The sequence below is a fragment of the Symphalangus syndactylus genome, chromosome 8 (assembly GCF_028878055.3).
Source record: "Symphalangus syndactylus isolate Jambi chromosome 8, NHGRI_mSymSyn1-v2.1_pri, whole genome shotgun sequence".
Taxonomy (NCBI): domain Eukaryota; kingdom Metazoa; phylum Chordata; class Mammalia; order Primates; family Hylobatidae; genus Symphalangus; species Symphalangus syndactylus.
In genome coordinates, this window is record NC_072430.2 from 67,344,126 (window position 1) to 67,369,721 (window position 25,596).

General features: G+C 48.1%; 2 protein-coding genes across 2 annotated transcripts in view; one reads left to right on the forward strand and one right to left on the reverse strand.

Moving 5' to 3' along the window:
- VCPKMT (valosin containing protein lysine methyltransferase) overlaps nucleotides 1–6,305 on the forward strand; it is a 72,078-nt gene extending 65,773 nt beyond the window's left edge. Inside the window, exons 8-10 of the transcript XR_010122113.1 lie at nucleotides 577–708; nucleotides 1,559–1,901; nucleotides 6,183–6,305. The gene's annotated coding sequence lies outside the window, so the exon portion shown is untranslated. The remainder of the gene's footprint in view (nucleotides 1–576; nucleotides 709–1,558; nucleotides 1,902–6,182) is intronic.
- On the reverse strand, nucleotides 2,211–3,393 carry LOC129487923 (PDZ and LIM domain protein 1-like). Its single transcript, XM_055289449.2, has one exon. The coding sequence runs from the start codon at nucleotides 3,390–3,392 to the stop codon at nucleotides 2,481–2,483; it is 912 nt and encodes a 303-aa protein (XP_055145424.1). The 5' UTR covers nucleotide 3,393; the 3' UTR covers nucleotides 2,211–2,480.
- Nucleotides 6,306–25,596: the final 19,291 nt, after the last annotated feature.

The window sequence follows — 25,596 nt, forward strand, 5'->3', positions numbered from 1 at the left end:
CAAAACCAAACTGATGGGATGGAGACTAATCTGCCATTTTTCTAGGTCTTTGAGTTGCACAGTAAATCTGGAGATGATCACTGCACATTTATTTAGCCTGCCTGTGAGGGTCACAACAATTTTCTCAGTTCTAGGATCAACAATGATTTCAAATTTTCTGAAGTTACCAAGCTTCATCATCACAATTAGAAACCAGACGATGATATTTGAGCACAGCCTAATAAGAACCTGGTGTTGGCCGGGCACACTGGCTCATGCCTATAATCCCAGCACTTTGGGAGGCTGAGGTAGGTGGATCACTTGGGGTCAGGAGTTCGATACCAGCCTGGCCAACATGGTGAAACCCCGTCGCTACCAAAAATACAAAAATTAGCCAGGCTTGGTGGCGCATGCCTGTAATCCCAGCTACTTAGGAGGCTGAGGCAGGAGAATCGCTTGAACCCAGGAGGTGGAGATTGCAGTGAACTGAGAGCGTGCCACTGCACTCCAGCCTGGGTGACAGAGCAAGACTCTGTCTCAAAAAAAAAAAAGAAAGAAAGAAAGAAAAAAGAACCTGGTGTCTGCTTCTCTTTTCAGCATTGTTGGTGCTCCGGAGGGTGTCAACCAGGCCACTCATGCAGACCATTGCGGCAGCACTGAAAATGGAAGAAAGATGGGATTCTGCTGTCTTTTGTTTTGGCTGATGAACAGCACCGAGGTGGAGTGGCTGTAAGTATAAGCGTGTGTGTGTGTGTGTGTGTGTGTGTGTGCACGCGCACGCATGTTTATACGTCATACCCAGGTACCGTCTTCACTTTGTAGAAACATCTTATGGGGCCAGGCATGGTGGCTCACACCTGTAATCCCAGCACTCTGGGACGCCGTGGCGGGCAGATCACTTAAGGTCAGGAGTTCAAGACCAGCCTGGCCAACATGGTGAAACCCCATCTCTACTAAAAATACAAAAAAAAATTGCTGGGCCTGGTGGCCTGCACCTTTAATCCCAGCTAATCAGGAGGCTGAGGCAAAAGAATGGCTTGAACCTGAGAGGTGGAGGTTGCAGTGAGCCAAGATCGCGCCACTGCACTCCAGCCTGGATAGCAAGAACGAAACTCCATCTCAAAAAAAAAGAAAAGAAACATCTTATGGAAGGTGTGAGGCAGACCAGGCAAGTATTATCCCCCTTTAACAGACCAATAACTAGAGGTTCAGAGAGGTACAGGGGCCCACCCTGGGTGACATCCCTAGTCCGTGGCAGAGCCGGGTGTGAGAACAGGCCTCTGGCCTCTGGGCTGGTGCTCTTCCCACCATGTGAGGGACATGTTGGGTATCCAACAATGAACAGGAGTCTTGCTGTCCAAGGATGGGAGAGAGAGAAACATGAAGAGGCACTTCTTTTTTTTTTTTCGAGATGGAGTCTTGCTCTGTCGCCCAGGCTGGAGTGCAGTGGCGCAGTCTCGGCTCACTGCAAGCTCCGCCTTCCAGGTTCACGCCATTCTCCTGCCTCAGCCTCTCCGAGTAGCTGGGACTACAGGCGCCCGCCACCACACCCAGCTAATTTTTTTTTTTGTATTTTTAGTAGAGACGGGGTTTCATCATGGTCTCAATCTCCTGACCTGGTGATCCGCCTGCCTCGGCCTCCCAAAGTGCTGGGATTACAAGTGTGAGTCACTGTGCCCGGCCAAGAGGCACTTCTACGACAGCCCAGAACCCACTGAGAACACCAGGCACTGCCCACTTCACTCCTTCCGCCTGCCCCACTCTCTGAAAGGAGAAGAGATGGAGCCACCCAGCAAGATTCTCAGGAGAAAAACAGGGCCGGAGAAGAACCACGCCACAGAGGCCAGATGAGGCAGGGGGACCGGCCATGTCGGAAACACCTCCTGTGGGGCTGAACACCAGCAGAGAAGAAAGGGGGCAAGGTGCCAAGATGGGGCATGGGACTGCAAGAATGAGAAAGGGGTGTTCCCTGGGCTTTGGGGATAATGGGATTAGAATTCTTCTTTGGGCCACTCTTTAAATCTGACAGTTCTCTGGGACAGGACTATGAGATTCCTAACTTTTATTTATTTTTATGTTTTATTTTTGGAGTCTATAAATTTATTGAGTAAAAACAAAATCAATCTCAGATACATTATATTTGATTAGGTTCAAATTTGGCTGATATCCAAATGCAGCAGAGAAGAACAGAGGGGAGGGAAGGACATGGTGTTTCTGGCAAGGGAACACTGAACAAAACCGTTTTTCTTTAATTGTAAAAACGAGCATCACACAGCTGGTGTGAGTCAATTAACCAAGGCAGGGGACTCAATGTTTTACGAGCAGTGGGAAAACCAAAGTAAGCAGAGAACTTTCAAGAGAGGAGAGGGCCAGGACACTCAGAGAAAAAGCTGCAGCACAGGCTGGCTGGAGAACAGTGGTCAGATCTGCCGGGTCACTTGGGGAACACGGTGACCACTTCGTAGCCCTCGGGTGGTGCGACTCATTCCCAGGCATGCTTCTCACAGTAGATTTGATCCTCCACAAAGAAATGGCACCTCTGTTCCACAGTCAGTGTGCACGTAACACTCGGGGTGGCGGTGATGGTCCCGCAGCTTCACGAACACACCAACAATTCCAGGGCCACATTTGTCACACGTGGGAAACTTCTGAGCATTTCCAATCAATGCAGCCACTTTAGTGATGGGAGCTTTAACGCTTCTGAATCCTGAGGGCTTGTTGGGATCCTTTTTTTCTTCAGACTCCAGGATTTCCTGCAAAACCAGAAAAGACACGGACTGTTTTGGGGGCTCATTCAACTCCCGTTTCTCCTGAAGCATCCTGCAAACTTCAGATTCTTTGTCGATGACAAGGCTGGTTGGAGGCTGAGCATGGTCTAACCGTCTGCCGTTCGCCTCCACCCCACTGGCAGCAGTCTTTGACTCCAGGGCGTTGTTGAAGTTGGAGATATTTTCAGAAGAGTAGAGGCCAGCTGGGTGGTTGTACTGGTTTGTGATGACCCTGGCGTTAGTGCTGGAGGCAGGCGAGGTGGTAAAGGGCATGGAACTTTGGTTGTGGGCCCTTCCTATGTGCAGGACCTCCTGGGGTTCAGAGGCTAAATTCATCTCGTATGGACGACACTTCTCTTCCTCCGTCACCAGAGGAGACCAGACTTTATGTTCGGATCTGGCTACAGTGAGAGTCATGTTGTCTTTGCAGCCTTTGATTGTGTTCTGAGCTTCCAAATGTGTCATATTGCTAGAATTTTCCCCATCAATGGCTGTGATTACATCTCTGATACATAAATTAGCTAGAGCCACCTTGCTTCCAGGAGTGACCCGGGAAATGGTGAGAGGCTGCTCGAAGTCCTTGACACCCATGAAACAGAAGCCCCACGGGCCCGGGCCCTGGAGGACGAGCTGCTGGGTGGTCATGGCGCGGCTGTGACGGGCGACGACCCGCGGGGCCAGACAGGCAGGACGTGGCATGGCGTGCAGGGCTCCCTGGCAGCTCAAGATTCCTAACTTTTAAATGTTACAAGCCCTGTGATTGTGATGCCCAGTGTCAGTTTGGAGGAATGGGTATTTGATGAGCCTGTGTCAGTCTAGGAAGGCTTCTTGGAACAGGTGACCATTGAGCCAAGTTATAAGGCTGTGCTTCTTCTTCTCTTATGTGCGTAGGAATTACCAAGGCTCTGATTCAATAGGGCTGGGGTGGGGCCTGCGATTCTGAAGTTCTAACAAGATCCCAGGTGATGCTGATGCTTTGAGTAGCAACGTTCCAAAGGATTATTGAGTTACCAGAATGAAAAGGGGGCTCAGTCTTTCGAAGAAGACATTCTTGGCACCAGGCAAAATAGAGCAAAGGTGGAAGGTAAGCAGTACCATGGAGAGTAGGGTGTGTGAGGAGGCAGTGGATGACACAGACCTTGCTTGAGGGGTCCCTGGCCTGAGAAGGGCCTGGTGGAGTGAACGATGGAGCTTGGAGTTGCCTGTGCATGACAGTGTTTCTCAAGGTGGAACCCAGCGCTATCAGAACCCCTTGGGCACTGGTTGAGAATGTGCATCACTCCATCTACAGAACTTTAGATTTTTGGAGGTCTGGAGGGGGCTCAGGAATCTGCATTTTTTAAGAAGCTTATAAGGGAATTCAGATGCAAAACTAAAGTTTGATAACCTGCACTGGGAAATTAAAGGTTTTCTGAGAGAGGAAGGACAAGATTAGATTTGCATTTTGGAGAGATGCTCTGGGTACCTGAGGAAGATGAGGCCAGGAACAGGGAGGCTGGGGAAAGGCTCAGGTGGTTATGCAGGCCAGAGAAGCTAAGGGCTTGCAACAGGGTCCTGGCAATGGCAATAAAGAGGGTGAACTCAAGAAACATCCATCAGTCATTCCCAGTGGGCTGCCACTTGTGAGTATATGGGGGCAAGAGAAATGACGAGTTCAGTTTTGCCAAGTTTGGAGGATATCTAGGTACAGAAGTCCATCAGGCAATTTGATATGAGAGTCTGAAGTCCAGAAACGAGGACCAGGTCTGGGTGTAGATTTTAGAGTCAGCCACTTGTAGTGTATTTACCTTTAAACACTATGGTGAACTTCATGTTGACAGCAGTAGGCTTTTCAGATCTTCCCAGAGACTGTGGGTGGGAGTGAGGGGAGAATGGTGGTCTGAGTACTAATTCTGCCAAGAGTCAATACTATTACCAGCGGTGATGTTGACCATCATGTGCAGGGGCCAGACCTTTCCTGGAGCATGTCGAGCCCTGAGGATCTTGTGTCAGTTCTCCCATTGAAGACTTGCAGGCTTCTCTTTTTTTTTTTTTTTTTTTTTTTTTTTTTGTGAGACAGAGTCTTGCTGTATCCCCCCAGGCTGGAGTGCAGTGACACGATCTCAGCTCACTGCAACCTCCACCTCCCGGGTTCAAGCAATTCTCCTGCCTCAGCTTCCGCAGTAGCTGGGATTACAGGCATGCGCCATCACGCCCGGCTAATTTTTGTATTTTTGGTAGAGACAGGGTTTCACCATGTTGGCCAGGCTGGTCTTGAACTCCTGACCTCGTGATCCACCCACCTTGGCCTCCCAAAGTGCTGGGGTTACAGGCGTGAGCCACCGTGCCCGGTGCTTACTTGCAGGCTTCTTAAGTGATGAGTCCAGCCTCCCAGAATCAGCCTGGGAGAATGGAGGACCTTGTTACGGGGATCTATTGAATCTTTCTGCTGTGATTTGACCTTGTAAGACACATTTTCACACTCCAAGGGTAAGCCGTGCTGAACATGATAGCATCAGCTTATGGAGCCCTGTGCCAGGTTCTAGGGATGGTCTCTGTCCTTAAGAAACCCCAACCAATTGGAAGAGACAGACAAGGAGTTGGACATTTATGCTGTTGTGTGTGCATAGAAATCTATATAAAACTGAGGTTTCAGGGAAGGCTTAGGGGAAGAGGTGACACCTGCTAGATTTTGAGGGAGGAACAGAAGTTGGGTAGACAAAGTAATGAAGGTGAGGGAGAAGAAATATTTTAGGCAGAGGAGACAGCACGTGCCAGGCACAGGGTCATGAACCAGGACATGGTCAGGGAACAGTGAAGACTTAGATCTGGCTGGAGCAAAGGCCTATGTGGGACAGAGATGGGAAACCAATCTAAGTGGAAAGGAGCAGAGCCTACCATGAAGGGTCTCACTGTGTGCAATGATATGGAATTTAAAGTAATCTTAAAAACTCTAAGGATGTCCAGGCACCATGGCTAACACCTGTAATCCCAGCACTTTGGGAGGCCAAGGTGGGAGGATCTTTGAGCCCAGGAATTCGAGACCAGCCTAGGCAACATAGCGAGACTCCATCTCTACAAAAGTTATTTTTTTTTTTTTTTTTTTTTTAATTAGCTGGGCATGGTGGTGTTGCCTGTAGTCCCAGCTACTCCAGAGACCAGGCAAGAGGATTGCTTGAAGTCTAGGAGTTCGAGGTTATAGTAAGCTATGATTGCACCACCGCAATCCAGCCTGGGCAACAGAAGCAGACCCTGTCCCAACAAAACAGAAAAGCCCCACAAAACTCTAAGGAGGGGCACTAACTGACAGCTAGGTGTGGGTGAGGACCAACCAGGAGATTTCTGCAGTGATCACCTGGGCATGAAGGGGAATTGAACCAAGACAGTACAGGCTCAATCCTCAGCAACTTCTGGTTCAGCCACCAAACTTATCTCTATTTTGTCTCCTCCCCACAGCCAGCAGCCAGAACAAGCCACCATCTCCCCTGGGCTTTCATAGTAGCCTCCTGACTGATCTTGCTGCTACCACACTTACACTTCCTGTTCTCTGCAAGGCAGCCAGAGTGACCTTTCACTAATGTAAGTCATATTATGTCCCCTCTCTGCTGCAAACCCTTCAATCACTTTCCATGAATGGTTCTGGGAATAAAGTCCAGCTTCCTTCCCCTGATTCACTTGATCTGGCCCTTCCCACTTGTCTGACCTGTTTTCCAGCCCATGCTCCCTGCCCTTGTCTACACTCCTAACGTGTGGTCTATCTATTCCTTAAACGTGCCTGGCTCAGTCCCATGTTAGAGCATTTCTGCTGGCTCTTCCTCCTGCCTGGACCTTCACACACCTGGAAATTCTTGCTTTTCAAGTTGTAATTTATTTCTATTTTATTTTTTGAGATGGAGTTTCACTCTTGTCACCCAGGCTGGAGTGCAATGGCGCGATCTCAGCTCACTGCAACCTCTGCCTCCTGGTTTCAAGCGATTCTCCCACCTCAGCCTCCTGAGTAGCTGGGATTACAGGCGCCTAGCACCGCATCCAGCTAATTTTTGTATTTTTAATAGAGATGGGGTTTCACCATGTCGGCCAGGCTGGTCTCGAACTCCTGACCTCAGATGATCCACCAGCCTTGGCCTCCCAAAGTGCTGGGATTACAGGCGTGAGCCACTGCGCCCAGCCACAAGTTGTAATTTAAACATCACTTCCTCAGAGAGACTTTACCTGACAACCCCCTCAATCTCCAGGAGCTCCTCAGTCATTCTCCATCATATCACCCTGTTTCAATTCTCTGAACAGCTCTTATTACTTTCACTGGCGTCTGTGTGAAGAGACCACCAAACAAGCTCTGTGTGAGCAACAAGGCTGTTTATTTCACCTGGGTGCAAGCAGGCTGGGTCCGAAAAGAGAGTCAGCGAAGGGAGATAGGGGTGGGGCCGTTTTATAGGATTTGGGTAGGTAGTGGAAAATTACAGTCAAAGGGGGTTGTTCTCTGGCAGGCAGGGGTGGGGGTCACAAGGTGCTCAGTGGGGGGAGCTTTTGAGCCAAGATGAGCCAGGAGAAGGAATTTCACAAGGTTATGTCATCAGTTAAGGCACGAACAGGCCATTTTCACTTCTTTTGTGATTCTTCAGTTACTTCAGGCCATCTGGATGTGTACCATCAGGGGATATGATGGCTTAGCTTGGGCTCAGAGGCCTGACAGTTACTATCTGGTCTTTTCCTGTTTGTCTATATATGGATTTTCTCTCTCCTCTGTAGTAGACAGTGTCCAAAAATGGCCACCATCAAATCCTTCTCCCATTGTATACACATGCTGCTCCACTGTTCAAGAGCTGAAGTTTATTTCTCCTTCCATTGAATCTGGACTCACATCATGATTTCTTATTACTTGCTTTGACTGACAGAACAAGGCAGAGAGGATGCTATGCCACTTCTGGGCCTAACTTTCAAAAGGTTTATCAGCGTCTGCTTTTACTCTTGGAGACTAGCTACCATGTAGCAAGTCTGACTACCTCGAGACCACCGTGCTGTGAGGAAGCCCAAGCTCTTCACATGGAGACAGGCCATGTGGAGGAACACAAAAATGCTGATGTTTGACAGTATGAATGCTGGAAACCAAGGAATTGAAATGAGAATGTGGGATATTGGAGTTTATGTGTTTTCAATAAGTTTAGGGATATTGAAGTTTACCATTTCAGTTCTGAGTTTTGAGAATGTACAGGATATAGAGATGGCTGAGGTGGAGAGGAGACAATGGTCACCAAAGTTAAGGAGGTGAACAAATTTGAGGCCAGGATACTGGCTAATTCACACATGAAAATTCAGCTTTTCTGTGGTGATGGCAGGTCTGGCAGTGGGGAGAGGCACTGGAAGATTCCACTTGGAAACTGTGAGAGCCACACGGGGGCAGGTGGTTTCCTTGGAAAGATCTAATTTTGATGGAGGCAAACAGATTTCAGTCAAGAGTCTGCAGCCATAGAATGGAGAGACTGTTCACAACTGAACAGGGGTCTCAAGGGCAAGAGAGGGCAACCCAGGGAAACGGGTTATCAGGAAAGGCCTCAGTAGAAGACAAGTGAGGTGGGGGCGTGGCACCTCACTTGGGCTGAGAGTCGGGCAGAGTGCAGATTCAGTTTCACTGGGGGCAGAAGTGAACGATGATTCAGATGAGATCACTGGGGAAGTAAACTGGCCTCAAGATTTTAGCTGACCTGGAGAGATAAAAATTTGGTTTTCCTGCCAACACATCCAGAAGAGGGAGAGTGTTTTCTGTTGGCAGTAGAATCAGCCATTGGAGACCTTTGCTCAGGATTCCAAATGAAACTCTGCTGACAGGATGCAGAGCAGGGTGTGGGTAGGCCCAAGTCAGTAAACACCCTGCTGGCCTTGGGACTGTGACTCTGAGCAGAGGGGAGGAACAGGCAGCTGAGCCGTGTGGTGGGCGAGAACCAGGCTCGCCTGCACTACTGTACCCTGCAAAGCTTTGAAATTCTTAATCATTTACTATTTAATGTTTAAAATTAATTTTATTAATTTTGAATAATTTGACATTGTAACTAATTTTTGAACAAGGGGCCCTGCATTTTCATTTTTCAGTGGGTCCTACACTGTATGTAGGTGATCTTACTGCTACACTACTGTGTGCGTGGGAAGATTTCGAAAAACCCGTAAAACACAGTGCTCATAGAGACAAAGACACACAGGACACATTTGAACAAAGGCAGGTAGTCTGTGCTGGTTGAAACCCGTAAGGAAACAGGGGAAAGTTCATTCATTCACTTATTCACTGAAAACTTTGTTAAGAGGGAGGAGGGGAGGTCCTGCTAGTGCCAGGAGCAGGGAGGGAGAAATAGATGACTGTCATGGTCCTCAAGAAGCTCCTATTCTGTGGAATGAGAGAAATGTACACAGGAACAATGCAGCAGAGTAAGAGCTGGGATGAAAATAAACACCTTCCTTCCATGTCTTCATTTTAGGGGTACACGGTTTGTCGAAAATATATCAAGTTAAATTAAGGTAGTTCTGTCCTACTACACAGAAAACTTACACATGGTTTCTATTAATATATGGTTTCCTCACAGAACACCAAAGAACCTTCCTCAACAGGAAACCTCAGTGGCTTGTTCCCTCTGTGTAAGGATGTGTTGAAAAGAACAAGGAGTCGATTTGGCAGGAAAAAAAAAATGGAGTTACTACTGAATGTTGGCATGATCCTGTGGTTGGAAGGTCAAAACAGAAACTGGCAGTGCTACTTGTTATTAGAAGTCCACTCGGAGAGATCACATGAGATTCTTTGATCTTATAGGTCAGGGCACTGAAGCTTTAGGTCTCCCCAGGTTATTTGGTAGTGAGGCTGCTGGGTTTCTGAATAAAGACCTATGGTTAGAGTGTGATTTCCTGCCCTGCTTTCTGCGCTGTAGGCGTAGTCTGCCTCACTCAGCCAATCTCAAGGGAGGGAGGACCTGTGGCTGCAGTTTCCCAAATTATCCAAATTAGGACTCAAAAGAAGAGAGTTCTGAGGCCCAGCAACCCTGAGAAAATCCTGAAAAACATTGTGATAAAAAGGTACATCTTTCCTTAAAGCCAGAGTACTATGTCAGTAGAACTGAGCCCTGAAGCTAAGTGAATGAAGGGCTGGAGAGCTGCTCCCAGTGGTGAAGATGAAATAGGTATTTAACCTTACGAATGGTGGCATTTTAGCCCAGAAGAGTGGAAGGGACCCGTGTTTCCTTTGCACCCATTACACTTAACACTTTGAGAGAGAGTAAGGCCAGCCCTAAAGTTCAAAGGAGACCCATCCATTTCCAACAGGCTACTTAAAAAAAAAATTTTTTTTGAGACGGAGTCTCACTCTGTCACCCAGGCTGGAGTGCAGTGGCGCGATCTCGGCTCACTACAACCTCCGCCTCCCGGGTTCAAGCGATTCTTCAGCCTCAGCCTCCCGAGTAGCTAGGACTACAGGCATGCGCCACCACGCCCAGCTAATTTTTTTTTTGTATTTTTAGTAGAGATGGGGTTTCACCATATTGGCCAGGCTGGTCTTGAGCTCCTTACCTTGTGATCTGCCCGCCTTGGCCTCCCAAGGTGCTGGAATTACAGGCATGAGCCATCACACCCAGCCAAAAAAATCTTTTTAACTGAAAAAAATATGTGCTCATTGTAGAAAAAGCATAAAACTGCAAGAAAGAGATAATTTTTAAAAGCCACCTGTAGTCCAGAAATAATCACTGTTTTTTGGTATATTTCCAAACTTTCTTCTTTGCATGCATATACATATATAAATAGTTATGGGCTCATACTGTCCATGTTGCTTTGTTACTCTATTTCATGTAATACTAAATCATGAAATTTTTTCATGTCAATAAATACATTTAAATGACATTAAGTGCCTAAATATCCCTTTGCAGAGTTTTTTTTTTTTTTTTTTTTTGAGACGGAGTCTCGCTCTTTCACCCAGGCTGGAGTGCAGTGGCGCGATCTCGGCTCACTGCAGGCTCCGCCCCCCGGGGTTCACGCCATGCCATTCTCCTGCCTCAGCCTCCCACGTAGCTGGGACTACAGGCGCCTGCCACCTCGCCCGGCTAATTTTTTATATTTTTAGTAGAGACGGGGTTTCACCGTGTTAGCCAGGATGGTCTCGATCTCCTGACCTCGTGATCCGCCCGCCTCGGCCTCCCAAAGTGCTGGGATTACAGGCGTGAGCCACCGCGCCCGGCCTGCAGAGTTGTATTATTATTTATTTAATGAGTTGCCTATTATTGGAGATTAATGTTGTTTATAATTTAAAAAAAAATTTTATTAGAGTTGGGGTCTTGCTATGTTGACCAGGCTGGTCTCAAACTCCTGGCCTCAAGCAATCCTCTCATCTCTGCCTCCCAAAGTGCTGGGATTACAGGCATGAGCCACCACGCCCAGTCTGTTTATAATTTTTGGTGATTATTCTTTTTTTTTTTTTGAGACAGAGTCTTGCTCTGTCACCCAGGCTGCAGTGCAATGGCCCGATCTCGGCTCACTGCAAGCTCTGCCTCCCGGGTTCACTCCATTCTCTTGCCTCAGCCTCCCGAGTAGCTGGGACTACAGGCGCCCGCCTCCACACCCAGCTACTTTTTTGTATTTTTAGTAGAGACGGGGTTTCACTGTGTTCGCCAGGATGGTCTCGATCTCCTGACCTCGTGATCTGCCCACCTCGGCCTCCTAAAGTGCTGGGATTACAGGCGTGAGCCACTGAGCCCAGCCTAGGTGATTTTCTTAATTATTTCCTTAGGATATGTTCCAAAGAATTTAATTGCTAGGTCAAAGCTTGTGACCTTTTAAAGGATTGTGATAGTGTGTCAGTCAGGATAGGCTAAATGTTGTAACAGACATAGCCAAAATCTCAGTGGCTTAACACAATAAAGATGTATTTCTCTTTTATGTCACAGTTCAATACAAGTCATTGGTTGGGAGTAGAGGGCACTCTGCATAGTCATCTGGAAGCAGGGTTTGCCCACATGATGGGTCTCCATTTGCCACCGGCCTTGGACGTCTCCACTGGATGCTCTGATTTCACCTGATAAGTAAGGGGAGAGAGAGAGAGCATGGAGAATTACATAAGTATTTTCAGGGTCAGGCCTGGCAGTGACTCACATTGCTTCCTCTGCCCACCTTCCAATTGTCCAGAACTCGGTCACATGACTGCTCCTAACTGCAAGGGAGGCTGGGAAGTGTAGTCTTCCTGAGTGTCCAGGAGGAAAACAAGCGTGTAATGGACCCAAAATAAGCATAGTCTCTGCGTCAAACATTACCAAGTGGCCAATCAGCAATGTTTTTCCAGTTATTTATTTATTTTTTTATTTTGAGACAGAGTCTAATTCCGTTGCCCGGGCTGGAGTGCAGTGGTGTGATCTCGGCTCACTGCAACCTCTGCCTCCCAGGTTCAAGCGATTCTCTAGCCTAAGCCTCCCGAGTAGCTGGGACTGCAGGTGCACTCCACCACACCCAGCTAATTTTTGTATTTTTAGTAGAGACGGGGTTTCGCCACGTTAGCCAAGCTGGTCTTGAACTCCTGGCCTCAACTGATTCCCCACCTCAGTTTTTCCAGTTTATATTCCCAACAGCAGGGTATGAGGATTCCTATTTCCCCATTCCCTCAATAATTAAGGGGATGATGCTGTTTCTGTTGTTTTTTGTAGATCTGAATGGAACAATGCTGCTTCTCTGCATGACTAGAGTTTGTTTTCTCTTTGAAGATAATCTCACTAGGATCAAGACCATACTGGAGAGTCAGGACTCTGGATTTCTGATTGTTTTCGGGACAGCTACCCTCATCCTAGGCTGATCTGAGTTTCTGGTCTTTCTCTGCCTGTTCTTTCCTCTCCCCTTCCCTTCCCTGCTGCAGAAAGTGTTTTATGCGGGTGTCAGCAACATCAGGACCTTTCAGGCCCCTTGCCCCAGTATCATCCCTGAATGCAAAACTCACTCAGAGGCCTGGGGAAGAGATTCGAGCTCTGCTTTTCCTCTGCCACCTCAGGTGTGTTCTAGTTTACAAGACGCTTTCACAGAAAAAAAAGTTCAGGGAATGGAATTGGAAGGCAAAAATAGCTGCTCGATGCTGACTTGGCACATTGACTTTGACCAAATCATCCAGTGCCTCGTCCTTAGTACTCTGGTTTCCACAGAATAATCCTCGCGCAGTGAGTAGTGGAAGTCGGGAGGAGTAAACTGCCTAGATGTCATGAAGGGAAAGCAATGCACAATAGACTTGTGCAGAGTCTGTTCTTGTCCGTTTCCCTGTGAATCCAGGTTGCTGAACACTGGCCGATGTCTGAGCTGTGGTTTCCCCCTGGATTTGAAATTTAGTTACTAGAAGACAATGCTTTTGAATGGCTTCTTGACTTTCACAGGGCCTGCTGGCTGTTGCCTGATGATTGTCTGATAGGCCTAGCCCCTTGGCAAAGCAATGTTTCATTTGCAAAACTACGCTTGTCCAGTGCCTCCTAGGAACTGAAAGCCTGGCATCAGCAGAGGAACGCAAATTGGGCAAATCACGGATCTCTCAGGTGTGTGTTGCTTGGGGGCCATGGTACACAGCACTGCTAAAAGTCTAGGACAATCTGTGCGTTTTAGGAGCAAACCAGTGCCTTGCACTTCTAAGCTGTATCCTTTGCTCCCTCCCTGAGAGGCAGCCGTGTGCTCTGGGCTTCCTACGTAAGTGACTTACACCAACTATAAGCCTGGCTTGTGACCTAGAAAAGGAAGCAGGAAGTGGCTTAGAGACATAAAGAGCACAGCCCAGGAGGGGCTGCCGTGGAATTCTCCTCAGATGAGACGGAGTCCAATGGGCAGAGGGGCAACTTAGCATCCTCTCTTTCCCCATGTTACCACGATGCCCTTGGCAGGGACCATTTGATGGGGATTCGGATGTCTTCCTGGGGGTGGTGAGCAGGGGTGAGGGAGGGGGAACTGCTTCTGGGTCAGTAGCTCCTCTCCAGAGTGAGCCCATCTGTGGAATGCCATGCCCCTTCTCTATCCCATCTTTGCAAGTGGGCTTGGGTTCTTGGGATGAGTTTCATCAGGCCTTATAAATGCAAACTGTGCAGAAGTGCCTCCAACAAGAAAAACCAATCTCTGGCAGGGCCCCTAAGGGCAGGATTCTGGAGAGGCCACCCTGTCCTCAGCTTGGCCCTGGGACATTCCGGCTGCAGGTAGGATGGCTGTGGCAGAGGGAGGAGAGGGCCCTCCCTGTTGATGGAGGCCACCATGTAGGGCTTCACTGTGCTTCCCTTTCTGGCTCGCCCAGGGAGGAAGGGTGGCTGGCGGCTGGCGGCAGGGCTTGTGGAGGCTTAGCCCTGGGCCTAGTCCTGCTTCTCTTAGAGGTGGCTGGTTGTGCAATGGCATCCTGGCTGCTCCTCTTGGAGCCCCATGACCACAGTTCCAGGCTCCACCCCCATTTCTCACGGCTGGTGGTGAGAAATGGAATTTTTTGTTTTGTGCTTTTATGCTGTTCTCATAACACCGAGCACCGATCCCCAAGGATGAGTCCTGAAGATCCATAGCCATGGCAGGGCAGGGCCTAGGTACTGAAGGAAGATCCCACTCAGAGGTCAGTTCCACCCACTGCAAAACGCCCTCTGAGGACCCTCACTAGACCAGTTCCTTGAAGTGCGGTACGCAGGCTGCCATCAGCGGAATCACGGGGTGAGGAAGGGGCTGTTAAAAACACGGGTTGTTGGCCCCATCTGCAGACCTCCAGAATCGAACTCTCTCCGGAAAAGTCCTGGAAATCTGTGTATCTAGAAGCACTTTCTTCCCCAGGTTGGCTAGCTCAGAAATGTCTAAAAACTTGTCTCAATACCAATCCTGGTCTCATGTATTATCCTTCTCGTGAAAATGATTTGCTTCCTTTCAGCCTTGTATGACCTCTAAAAATATGACCTGAAGCAGATGGATGCACTCACATAAGAAACATCACCTGTGGCCTTCATTGGCAAGCATGGATTGCCGTTTTCAATCAGGGGCTTTGAAGGAAGACACCTTTGATCATCGGGCTGCCTCTGGCTGCTTTTTCACTGAGTTGTCACTATTAAGTGCCCTTCCCTGGCTTTGTCTTCTCTCTTCTCCATCAGAAAATGGGCCTGCTGCTCTAAGAGGTTGGGCTCTTGGAGTCCTCTAGCACAGGGACCATGAAAATCAATGACTTCCTTGTTTGCTGGTGGAGCAGAGGTAGAATCTCTTGGTTTTCCACAGAGAAAACACTGACCATGAAGCGCCGAGAAAGATGGCATGATGAAGCCATCAGGAGAGGCACCAAACATCCTCAACTCTGCTCACCCATGGTTCTCTCCCGCCCTCCCAGAGCTCCTCCTGCGTGAGTAATGCAGTGTGTGCTGGTGAAGTGTCTCACTGAAAAAAAAAAAGAAACCCTGATTTGCAGCATTGGCCAATTTCTGTAGTGTAAATACTCCCACCATGGCAGATTTCAGGTTACCAAGTGTTTCACAACTGGTTCACAAGTCTTGACTGTAATGACCAGCTCATGCAACTCCAGCACCTCATCATCTCCGCCCTGTCCCGGAAAATCCCCACATCACGCCCAGGCTGAATATCACTTTCAGCTTCTCAGTCAGAAGGAGAAGTGGTTAACTATGCCAGGATGGTAATGACTACATATCAGAATGGTGAGTATGGAGGGTCAGGATGTCTGCCAAATTGGAGATGACTCTTCACTTCTCAATCGTGGTGTCTCATCTGGGGAAGTTGGAGGGAGACATGCACAGCTTCTCATGAACAGTCCTGGAAGCCCTTACCCCAAGGCCTCACGGGGCTCTCTCTAGGGCTTGCTCTTTCTCGCTCTCTCCTTTAAAAGCCTGTCATTCATTGCCAGAGAACAGAAGGCTCCATCCTAATGGGCCAAGTTGAAAACGGCAGGATTGGGAGCTGTCTAGACTCTGGGTCCTGCCTTTTGTCTTGGCTGGTGTCAAAACGGACTCTTTAAAAACTAGCCTCAGGAAGATTCCCCGTCCAACTCTGTACAGCCTGGACTGACCTTTTTCTGATTTTTAGGGGTCTTGTGAACAAGAGTCAGGTGGGCAGGCAGCTCTTGTAAAGCTGAGCTTAACCAAATTTGTCCATAGCCTGTGACAGCAAAGATTACAAAACTCTTCCCTCCCCTTTAGGGCCTGGGAGTGACGCCGAACCAAGGGGAGAATGGTGACCTATTTTATCTCCCAAACATTGGGCAGCCAGTTGCATTTGCAGCTTTAAAATCCACCCACACTACTGCAGTTTCTGTTCTCCTGCCTCCCGAGCATACTTCTGGCTGGAGCTGGTTTTGTAAAGTGGAGTTGGCTGTGGGTGTGGGAGTTCTCCTCGGAGAGCCTGGTCTGACAGCCCCAATCAACAGCCCTCCCATGGGCGTTTGGGCTGCTTCAGTCCTGGCAGGTGAACAGCGCAGGGGAATCTGGTTTTGTCCCGGTCTCAGCCAGGGAAGTCTAGTTAAAGAAAGAAAAGTTTGGCTGGGTGCAGTGGCTCACACCTGTAATCCCAGCACTTTGGGAGGCTGAGACAGGCAGATCATGAGGTCAGGAGTTTGAGACCAGCCTGGCCAACATGGTGAAACCCCGTCTCTACTAAAAATACAAAAATTAGCTGGGCATGGTGGCAGATGCCTGTAATCCCAGCTACTCGGGAGGCTGAGGCAGGAGAATCACTTGAAACTGGAAGGTGGAGGTTGAAGTGAGCTGAGATGGCGCCACTGCACTCCAGCCTGGGCAACAAGAGCGAAACTCTGTCTCAAAAAAAAAAAAAAAAAAAGGTCTTGGTGGAAATGGCCTTGAATCTGGGGTCTCTCTAATATTCTAATCACTCGATCACTTAACAAATACTTATTGAGGGCCTACTAGGTGCCACACATTGGCAGACGGTAGAGGGTGAAGCAGAGTCTGCCCTCAGGGAGCTTACAGTTTAGATTACAGGCAAGACAGCCCTTACACACGTAATTCCAGATGAGTCAATAATGACCAGGGTGCAGAGGCTTTGAAGCAGAAGGATAAGGTGCAATGGGAGCATCAAACAGGGAAGCCTAATGCAGACTGAGGGGCCTGAGGAGGGTTCCTCAAGAAAGTGAGGTTGAAGCTGAGAACCTGAGGGGTGGTTTTCATGCAGTGCAGTTGAAGGTTGAAAGGGAAGATCCGCCAATGCACAAAGAATCCATGCTTCAGGAACATTCTCTTCCTGAGGATACATTTGGGGATTTAGGTAGAAATTAACTGTCTTGCCTTCATATACAGTGTAGTGGAGACCACTGTGGGTCTCCAACCTTTTGTCTTTTCTTAATAACAAGTCCCCAGTTTTTGCTAGGTACATAGCTACCCAGAGAAAAGATTATGTGGCCACCTTACTATGTTCTGGCCAATGAGATATCAGCAGAGGTAATGTGCGGGGCCTCTGAGAAGGCTCTTTCCTGCTACCTGGTACCTGGCTGGAGGCTGAAAATCCATTAGGGACCATGAGGAGACATGCTAAGCCTGGAGGGTCAGCATATTACATGGAGCCTCCTTCCCTGATGGCCGTGGGCTGCCATACCAGCCCCGGATTGCCTAATTCCCGACTTCTTTTGTAAAAGGGAGAAATAAAGGTCAATTTTTTTAAAAGCGCCTATTATTTTGACATTTTCTGTCATACACAGCCAAATATAATCCTAGCTACTATACACAGCTTCTTTCAGCCTAACGAAAAGATCATTGTTCTGCACTACACATAAATTATCTATTTTATAGAAAAGTCTGTGATTACAATAGCTATTTTCCCAGCCTCCTTCTTCACCTCCTTGACCCCTTTATCCTCCCCTCGGCCCTGCACCTCCTCTCTTTCTTGACTCCCACACCAGAGCTAGGCCTGCCCTCGGCACTTTTGCCTCCAGGAATGAATGAGGCTCACAGCCCGAAGGTGCTCCAAGTCTTGGCTACCTTCCCTCAGTGGCTGCCCCGGCAAAGGTCCTGCCGCAGGGAATCACACAGAGTCCAGCAAAGCAACTGGTTTTTCCTGCCCGTTCTCACTCTTCCCAAGAAAGTGTGAAGAGTTACAATACTCAGGCAGAGCTGGAAAAAGTGCACCCTTTTAGAGAATCCACAAGAATGATTGGAGGTGCTTTAATTGAACTGCCCTGCCTTGGATTTTTCAAGCTACGCAGAATTTAATGGATCTGTTTCCTCAGCCTCTGGTTAACCAAATCCAAAACATCAAGAGTCAAGGGGAGAAGGTCAGCATGTTTAGTTACAAACCTTTGGGGCTGTCTGGGGTGATTGCAGGCCTCAGCATGCTGGCTTTGGGTGGGGTGAGGCTGGGGATGCATAGAATTCTGTCCCTTCTGCCCCTGCCTCAAAAAAAAAAGTTGAAGGCTTAAACCCCGGTAACTCAGACTATGGCCTTATTTGGAGATAGTCTTTACAGAGGTAATCAAGTTAAAATGTGGTCATTAAGGTCAGCCCTAATCTAACATAACTCCTGTCCTTATGAAAAGGGGAAATTTGGCCGGGTGCGGTGGCGGCTCATGCCTGTAATCCCAGGACTTTGGGAGGCCAAGGGGAGCAGATCACAAGGTCAGGAGTTTGAGACCAGCCTGGCCACTATGGTGAAATCCCATCTCTACTAAAAATACAAAAATTAGCCAGGTGTAGGGGCACGCGCCTGTAGTCCCAGCTACTTGGGAGGCTGAGGCAGAAGAACCCGGGAGGCAGAGGTTGCAGTGAGCTGAGATTGCGCCACTGCACTCCAGCCTGGGTGACATAGAGTGAGACTCTGTCTCAAAAAAAAAAAAAAAAAAAAAAGAAAAGAAAAAAAAGAAAAGATGGGGACAGACACACCCACGATGAGAACAGCATGTGAGATGCAGGCAGAGGTTGGGGTGATGCTTCAACAAGCCAAGGAATACCAGAGGTTGCCAGCAAACCACCAGAAGCATGGGAAAGGCATCCAACAGATTCTCCCTCTCAGCCCTCAGGGGAGCCAGCCCTGCCAGCACCTTGATCTTGCACTTCTAGCCTCTAGAACTCTGAGAAGACAAATTTCTGTTGGTTATTTCACCTAGTTTGTGACACCTTGTCGGGGTAGCCCTAGCAAACTCAGGCAAGATCCTTCAAGTACCAAAGAACAGAGGAGTTTGATGACAGCCACTGGACTCAAGAGATTTCCCTGCAGCCTCACATCGGGACATGAAGATGTGGGGAGCAGCTAGCCTCCCCTATATTTCTGTAGCTGATGGAAAGTGAGAAAAAGAAGCACCAACAGCCTCATGGCCTTGAAATGCTGCATCCCTTCAAGCATCGGATGGTTCTCTTTCAGAAAGGCTGTTATTTGTACCAGTAACAACTATATAAGTAGTGCTTGCTAATTTGCCAGGAACTATTCTAAGTGCTTTAATATTCTAATTCCTTTTGTTGTTGTGACAGATGAGGAAACTGAGGCACAGAGAGGCTAGGCAACTTAAGGTTAGCAGCTAATATGTAGAGAAGGTGAGATTTGGGGGTTTTTGTTTGTTTATTTGTATAGAGCTGGGGTCTCGCTATGTTGCCCAGGCTGGTCTTGAACTCCTGGCCTCAAGCAATCCTCCCACTTCAGCCTCCCAAAGTGCTGAAATTGCAGGTGTGAGCCAGTGCATCCAGCTGAAAAGGTGGGGTTTGAACCCAAACAGACTCCCTCCAGAGTCCACACATTTAACCATGACATCTTTAAGTGCATGAGCTGGAGTCCATGCGATCCTGTGTTGGACACAGTAGCTCCTGATTGAGATTGGTGTGCTGAGTGAAAGCCATTCCCAAGCCATGTCGTTTGCCACAGTGTGTGTGCGTGTGCGTGTGTGTGTGTGTGTTTTAACCCCTTGTGTCTATCGTTGGTGGCTGGTGGCTGCCCCATTCAGGGTACATTGAAACAGCAGAAACCCCAAAGCAGCAGGTTCCCCTCTCTTCTCATGCTCATTTTCTGGAACTCTTACCTGGCCTGGCTGTTCCAGAAGTCTCCCTTGGATATTTCTCTCAGAAGAGGAGCTCAAGGAGTCCTCTCTCCACCTGCAGGCAACCAGGGTATCCTGACAGAGACCAAATCTTTCAGAAAGGCCTTTTCTGCTCACTTCCTGGAGGTCATGTTAAACAAGACTACTGCCCAGAAAGCACGACTGATGCTGACTGGCAAGGTCTGTCTGAATATCTATCATCTATCTATCTATCATCTACCTATCTTTCTATCATCTATCCATCCATCCATCTAATCTTTTTTCCTTTTCCTTGCAGAAAAATCTAAATGTCTAAATGGGTAGGCATCCTTCAACTTATGAACAGTCTTTGCAAACCCCAACTAAACTTTCTTTGTTGAATGATTCTTGCATGTGCACAAATGCACATGTGAAAAAACTTTGTATGTGATCTCTCCTGCCTGGGTTCCCCCCACCTCATCCACTGCTTGATTTCTGCTTGTGGAATTGGAAGTCCGCAGGGATGGGGGAAGAAGGTCAAAGGACATCCACAGGCTCTGCAAAAGCCAGCCACTGGGCCAAGCTGCCACCATCTGGCTCCTCCCACTGGCTACTTTACCTGTCTCACCTCACAAGGGGCTAAGCTAAGGTTGCTTTGAGCATATGGGGCTTTTTTTTTTTTTTTTTTTTTTTTTTTTTTGAGACAGAGTCTCACTCTGTCTCCCGGGCTGGAGTGCAGTGGCACAATCACAGCTCACAGCAGCCTTACCCCCAGGCTCAAGTGATCCTCTCACCTAAGCCTCCTGAGTAGCTAGGACCACAGGTGTGCACCATTGCACCAGGCTTTTTTTTTATTATTATTATTATACTTTACGTTTTAGGGTACATGTGCACAATATGCAGGTTTGTTACATATGTATACATGTGCCATGTTGGTGTGTTGCACCCATTAACTCGTCATTTAGCATTAGGTATATCTCCTAATGCTATCCCTCCCCCCTCCCCCCACCCCACAACAGTCCCCGGAGTGTGATGTTCCCCTTCGTGTGTCCATGTGTTCTCATTGTTCTTTTTTTTTTTTTTTTGAGACGGAGTCTCGCTCTGTCGCCCAGGCTGGAGTGCAGTGGCGCAGTCTCGGCTCACTGCAAGCTCTGCCTCCTGGGTTCACGCCATTCTCCTGCCTCAGCCTCTCCGAGTAGCTGGGACTACAGGCACCTGCCACCACGCCCGGCTAATTTTTTTTTTGTATTTTTATTTTTAGTAGAGACGGGGTTTCACCATGGTCTCGATCTCCTGACCTCGTGATCCACCCGCCTCGGCCTCCCAAAGTGCTGGGATTACAAGCGTGAGCCACCGCACCCAGCCCGTGTTCTCATTGTTCATTTCCCACCTATGAGTGAGAACATGCAGTGTTTGGTTTTTTGTCCTTGCAATAGTTTGCTGAGAATGATGATTTCCAGTTTCATCCATGTCCCTACAAAGGACATGAACTCATCATTTTTTATGGCTGCATAGTATTCCATGGTGTATATGTGCCACATTTTCTTAATCCAGTCTATGGTTGTTGGACATTTGGGTTGGTTCCAAGTCTTTGCTATTGTGAATAGTGCCGCAATAAACATACGTGTGCATGTGTCGCACCTGGCTAACTTTTAAAACTTTTTGTAGAGATGGGGTTCTCACTATGTAGCCCAGGCTAGTTTCAAACTCTTGGGTTCAAGCAGTCATCCCGCCTTGGCCTCCCAAAGTGCTGGGATTACAGATGTGGACCACCATGCCCAGCCTACATGGGGCATTTTGTTAAGCAGAAATGAAGACTCAGTTGCTACTAAGCGTCTGTTCTGTGACAGTTCTTCATTTTTACTATTTTACTCCTTACCATAACCAGATGTTAATCCCATTTTTAAGAGGCTGCATTTGAGGCCCAGCAATTTACTCTGGGGAACTTGAATGAGAGGCTTGGAGCCTGGGCTACAGCAATTCTGAAAAGTCCACTGCACACCCATGATCCCTACCACATCAGTTACGGAGGTCCCAGAAATGTGTGCTAAGTCAGCATAGAGACTATTTTCTGGGTAAGGACATTTGCATTTTCTCTTTTGTTTGTTCAACAATAAAAATGCTTTGAGTTGATTTTCTAGACTTGGTAACAAAGAGGATGATGACAATAATGATGCAAAAATATGTGAAATTGGGCTGGGCATGGTGGTTCATGCCTGTAATCCCAGTACTTTGCGTGGCCAAGGCGGGAGGATCACTTGAGGTCAGGAGTTGGAGCCCAGCCTGGCCAACATGGTGATACCCCGACTCTACTAAAAAAATACAAAAATTAGTCGGGCGTGGTGGTGGGCGCCTGTAATCTCAGATACTCAGGAGGCTGAGGCAGGAGCATTGCTTGAACCTGGGAGGCAGAGGTTGCAGTGAGCAGAGATCACACCACTGCACTTCAGCCTGGGCAACAGAGTGAAACCCTGTCTCAAAAAAAAAAAAAAAAAGTACATGAAGTTGGTGGTAAATCATTTACTAGGGCCTATGCTGTGGTAGGCTCATGGACAGTACAAACATGAGCCTTGCTTTTTAGGAGCCTAAAGTCTGAATGGGAAGGTCAAAATGTATGTGAAGCAAGTGGACAACTGAGGTTTCTCTAAACTGAAAGTGGCTTTACTGACGATTGGCCGATCGTAAGGACAGAGACCCCTCCACTTGTCTCAAGGAAGGAGGGATTTAATGTAGGAGTGCAACTGGTTGCTGCTGTCATGGAGACAGCTCCGAGGCCTGGGGAGGCCTCTCCATCTCACCCCTCCCTCAGGATCCCTGCTCTCTCTGTGCATCTGTCCCTTGCTCCTGTCTCTAATGACCCTTCCTCTGCTCATTCAGCTCCTGTTCTCTCCTAATTTCAACTTACACATAACTTCACCAGCCAGGATTCTGTTTCCACCTCTAGACATCCTTTCAGCTTCAACTACTACCCTAAGTAGTTCATTCTTTCTGTATTTGGTAGTTCTAATTCCCAGGAGAGACTCTGATTCGCCCAGCTCCTAGGCCTCTGTGAGCCTGTGTTTTAGCAATCCTTGGTCACTTGTCCCTCCTGACAGTCCAGTCAGATGTGGCCAGGAGTAATCACAAGATCACCTAAAGGGCTCTGGGCAGCTAGACACCTAAAAAACTCCAGGATGGGCCGGGCGCGGTGGCTCACGCTTGTAATCCCAGCACTTTGGGAGGCCGAGGCGGGTGGATCACGAGGTCAGGAGATCGAGACCACGGTGAAACCCCGTCTCTACTAAAAAATACAAAAAATTAGCCGGGCGCGGTGGCGGGCGCCTGTAGTCCCAGCTACTCGGAGGCTGAGGCAGGAGAATGGCGTGAACCCGGGAGGCGGAGCTTGCAGTGAGCCGAGATTGCGCCACTGCACTCCAGCCCGGGCGACAGAGCGAGACTCTGTCTCAAAAAAAAAAAAAAAAAAAAAAAAAAAAAACTCCAGGATGGGGGTTCCTGATGACAATCTCAACTAAAGGTCACAGGAAAGAGAATCGTTCGGAGCCGGAAAGAGTAGACTTCACAGGGCAGTGAGATGGCCAGGGCTTCAACACACAGCATTTACATCACAGGAGAGAAGAGGAAGCTGACAAGCAGGAATGGCTATAGTGGTGAACTGTTGCAGTTTTCAGAATTATTTGTTTCCCTTCCCCATGGAAGGATTCTACATTCCTACCCAGATGATATCACACTTGGAAGTGTGAAACTTTTACCAATGAAATGTGAGTAGAAGGGACGTATGTCATGTTAGGCAAAAGCAATGGATAACCATTGTATGGTTCACCATGTTCTGTTTTCCCTCTGCCACGAGAACAACACAGTCCCACATAGGGACTGCTCCGTCCCCTCAGGTCCCAGAATGGAAACAACCTGGGGCAGAGACAGAGCTCAATCATGACAGTCCATGATGGATACATGATGCAAATAAGTCAATCTTTGTTGTGTGAAGCCACTGAGATTTTGGGGTCGTTTGTTACTGTAGCATAACCTAGCCTATCCTGACTGAGACAAGGAACATGTTGTGTTTTTAGAATATCAGATAAATGGGAGAGAAGGATGGCAGTGAAGTGGTAATGAGAACTGGGACCAGGAATCCAGGTGTCAGGGAAGGAAGACACGAAGCAGGCAACAAGAGAAGATCTGGAAAGAAGGAGGAGACTGTGAGAGCCATTGTAAAGGAAGATGTAGCCAGTTTTGGTAACAGGTTGTGTGTTATTCTGCTTGAGCTGTGATTATGGTTTGGCTGTGTCCCCACCCAAATCTCATCTTGAATTCCCACATGTTGTGGGAGGGACCTAGTCGGGGGTGATTGAATCATGGGGACAGGTCTTTCCCATGCTGTTCTTGTGATAGTGAATAATTCTCATGAGATCTGATGGTTTTTAAAAGGGGAGTTTCCCTGAACAAGCCCTCTTTCCTTTTGTGCCACCCTGTGAGACATGCCTTTCACCTTCTGCCATGATTGTGAGGCCTTCCCAGTCACATGGAACTGTGAGTCCAATAAACCTCCTTCTTTTGTAAATTGCCCAGTCTCAGGTATGCCTTTATCAGCAGCATGAGAATGGATTGATACAAGCTGCCATCACAAAATGCTATGGATTGGGTGGCTTAGACAACAGACACTTATTTTTTTCACAGTCCTGAGAACTGGATGTCTAAGATCAAGATGCTGCTGGCAGAGTGGGTTTCTGGTGAGTTCTTTCTTCCTGGCTTGCACATGGCCACCATCTTGCTGTGTCCTCATACGGCCTTTCCTCTGTGTGTACAAAGAAAGAGAGAGACAGGTTTTTGGTGTCTCTTCCTCCTCTTATAAGGAAATCAGTCCTGGCTAGACGCCATGGTTCACACCTGTAATCTCAGCACTTTAGGAGGCTGAGGTGGGAGGATCACTTGAGGCCAGGAGTTCGAGATCAGCCTAGGCAACATAGTGAGACTCTGTCTCTACAAAAAATAAAAATTAGCCAGGCATGGTGGCACATGTCTGTAGCCCCAGCTACTGGGGAGGCTGAGGCAGGAGAATTGCTTGAACCCAGGAGGTGAAGGTTGCAGTGAGCCGAGACAGTGACACTGCACTCTAGCCTGCATGAAGGAGCAAGACCCTATCTCAAAATAAATAAATAAATAAATAAATTAGTCTTTTTCAAAAAAGGGACGCCCAGTCCTATCAGATTAGGACACTGTCCTTATGACCTCATTTAGCCTTACTTCCTCCCTTAAAGGCCCTGTCTCTAAATACAGTCACATTGAGGGTAAGGGCTTCAACATACGCATTTTGAGGGGGCAATTCAGACCAGAAAAGGTTGAAATAGGGAACGAAGGAGAGTAAGGGATGAAAAAAATTCCTTATTTACTAGTTTGTCATAGTGGGGAGTTGGAACCACTTTGAGGTGAAGGTTTGCTTTTAGACAAATGGAATCAGTGGTGGGGTGGTCGTGTAGCTAGTGATTTCCCGCAGGCACTTGGGATTGGGCTCAGGGCTAGAGAAAGAGATCTGGGTGAGTCAGAGTATGGAAACTGTGTTTTGGTTTGTAAATATATCCAAACAGGTTGTGAGAAATGGAACACAAGCACCACACTTGAGGAGAGAGGCCACGAAGAGGACCCTCAATCCTAGATGGACAGAAGGAAGAGGAGGGAATAAAAACAAAGATCTTCTAACGACATCACTCTACTGCTGGGGGCAGATCCTGGACCGAGTTGCTCTGCCATCTGAGATCGCTGGACAGAGCCCCCATCATCCAGGAGAGCAGCCAGCCAGGCAGGCCCAGGATGAGGGCTCGTGTGGCATGGGGCACAGGGCAAAGCTCCCTTAGGTTGTTAATGTGGTGGGTCCAGCACAACTAAATGCAACTCAGAGATTATTTATTTTTTCAGTGTTCTAACCTTATTCATACTCTT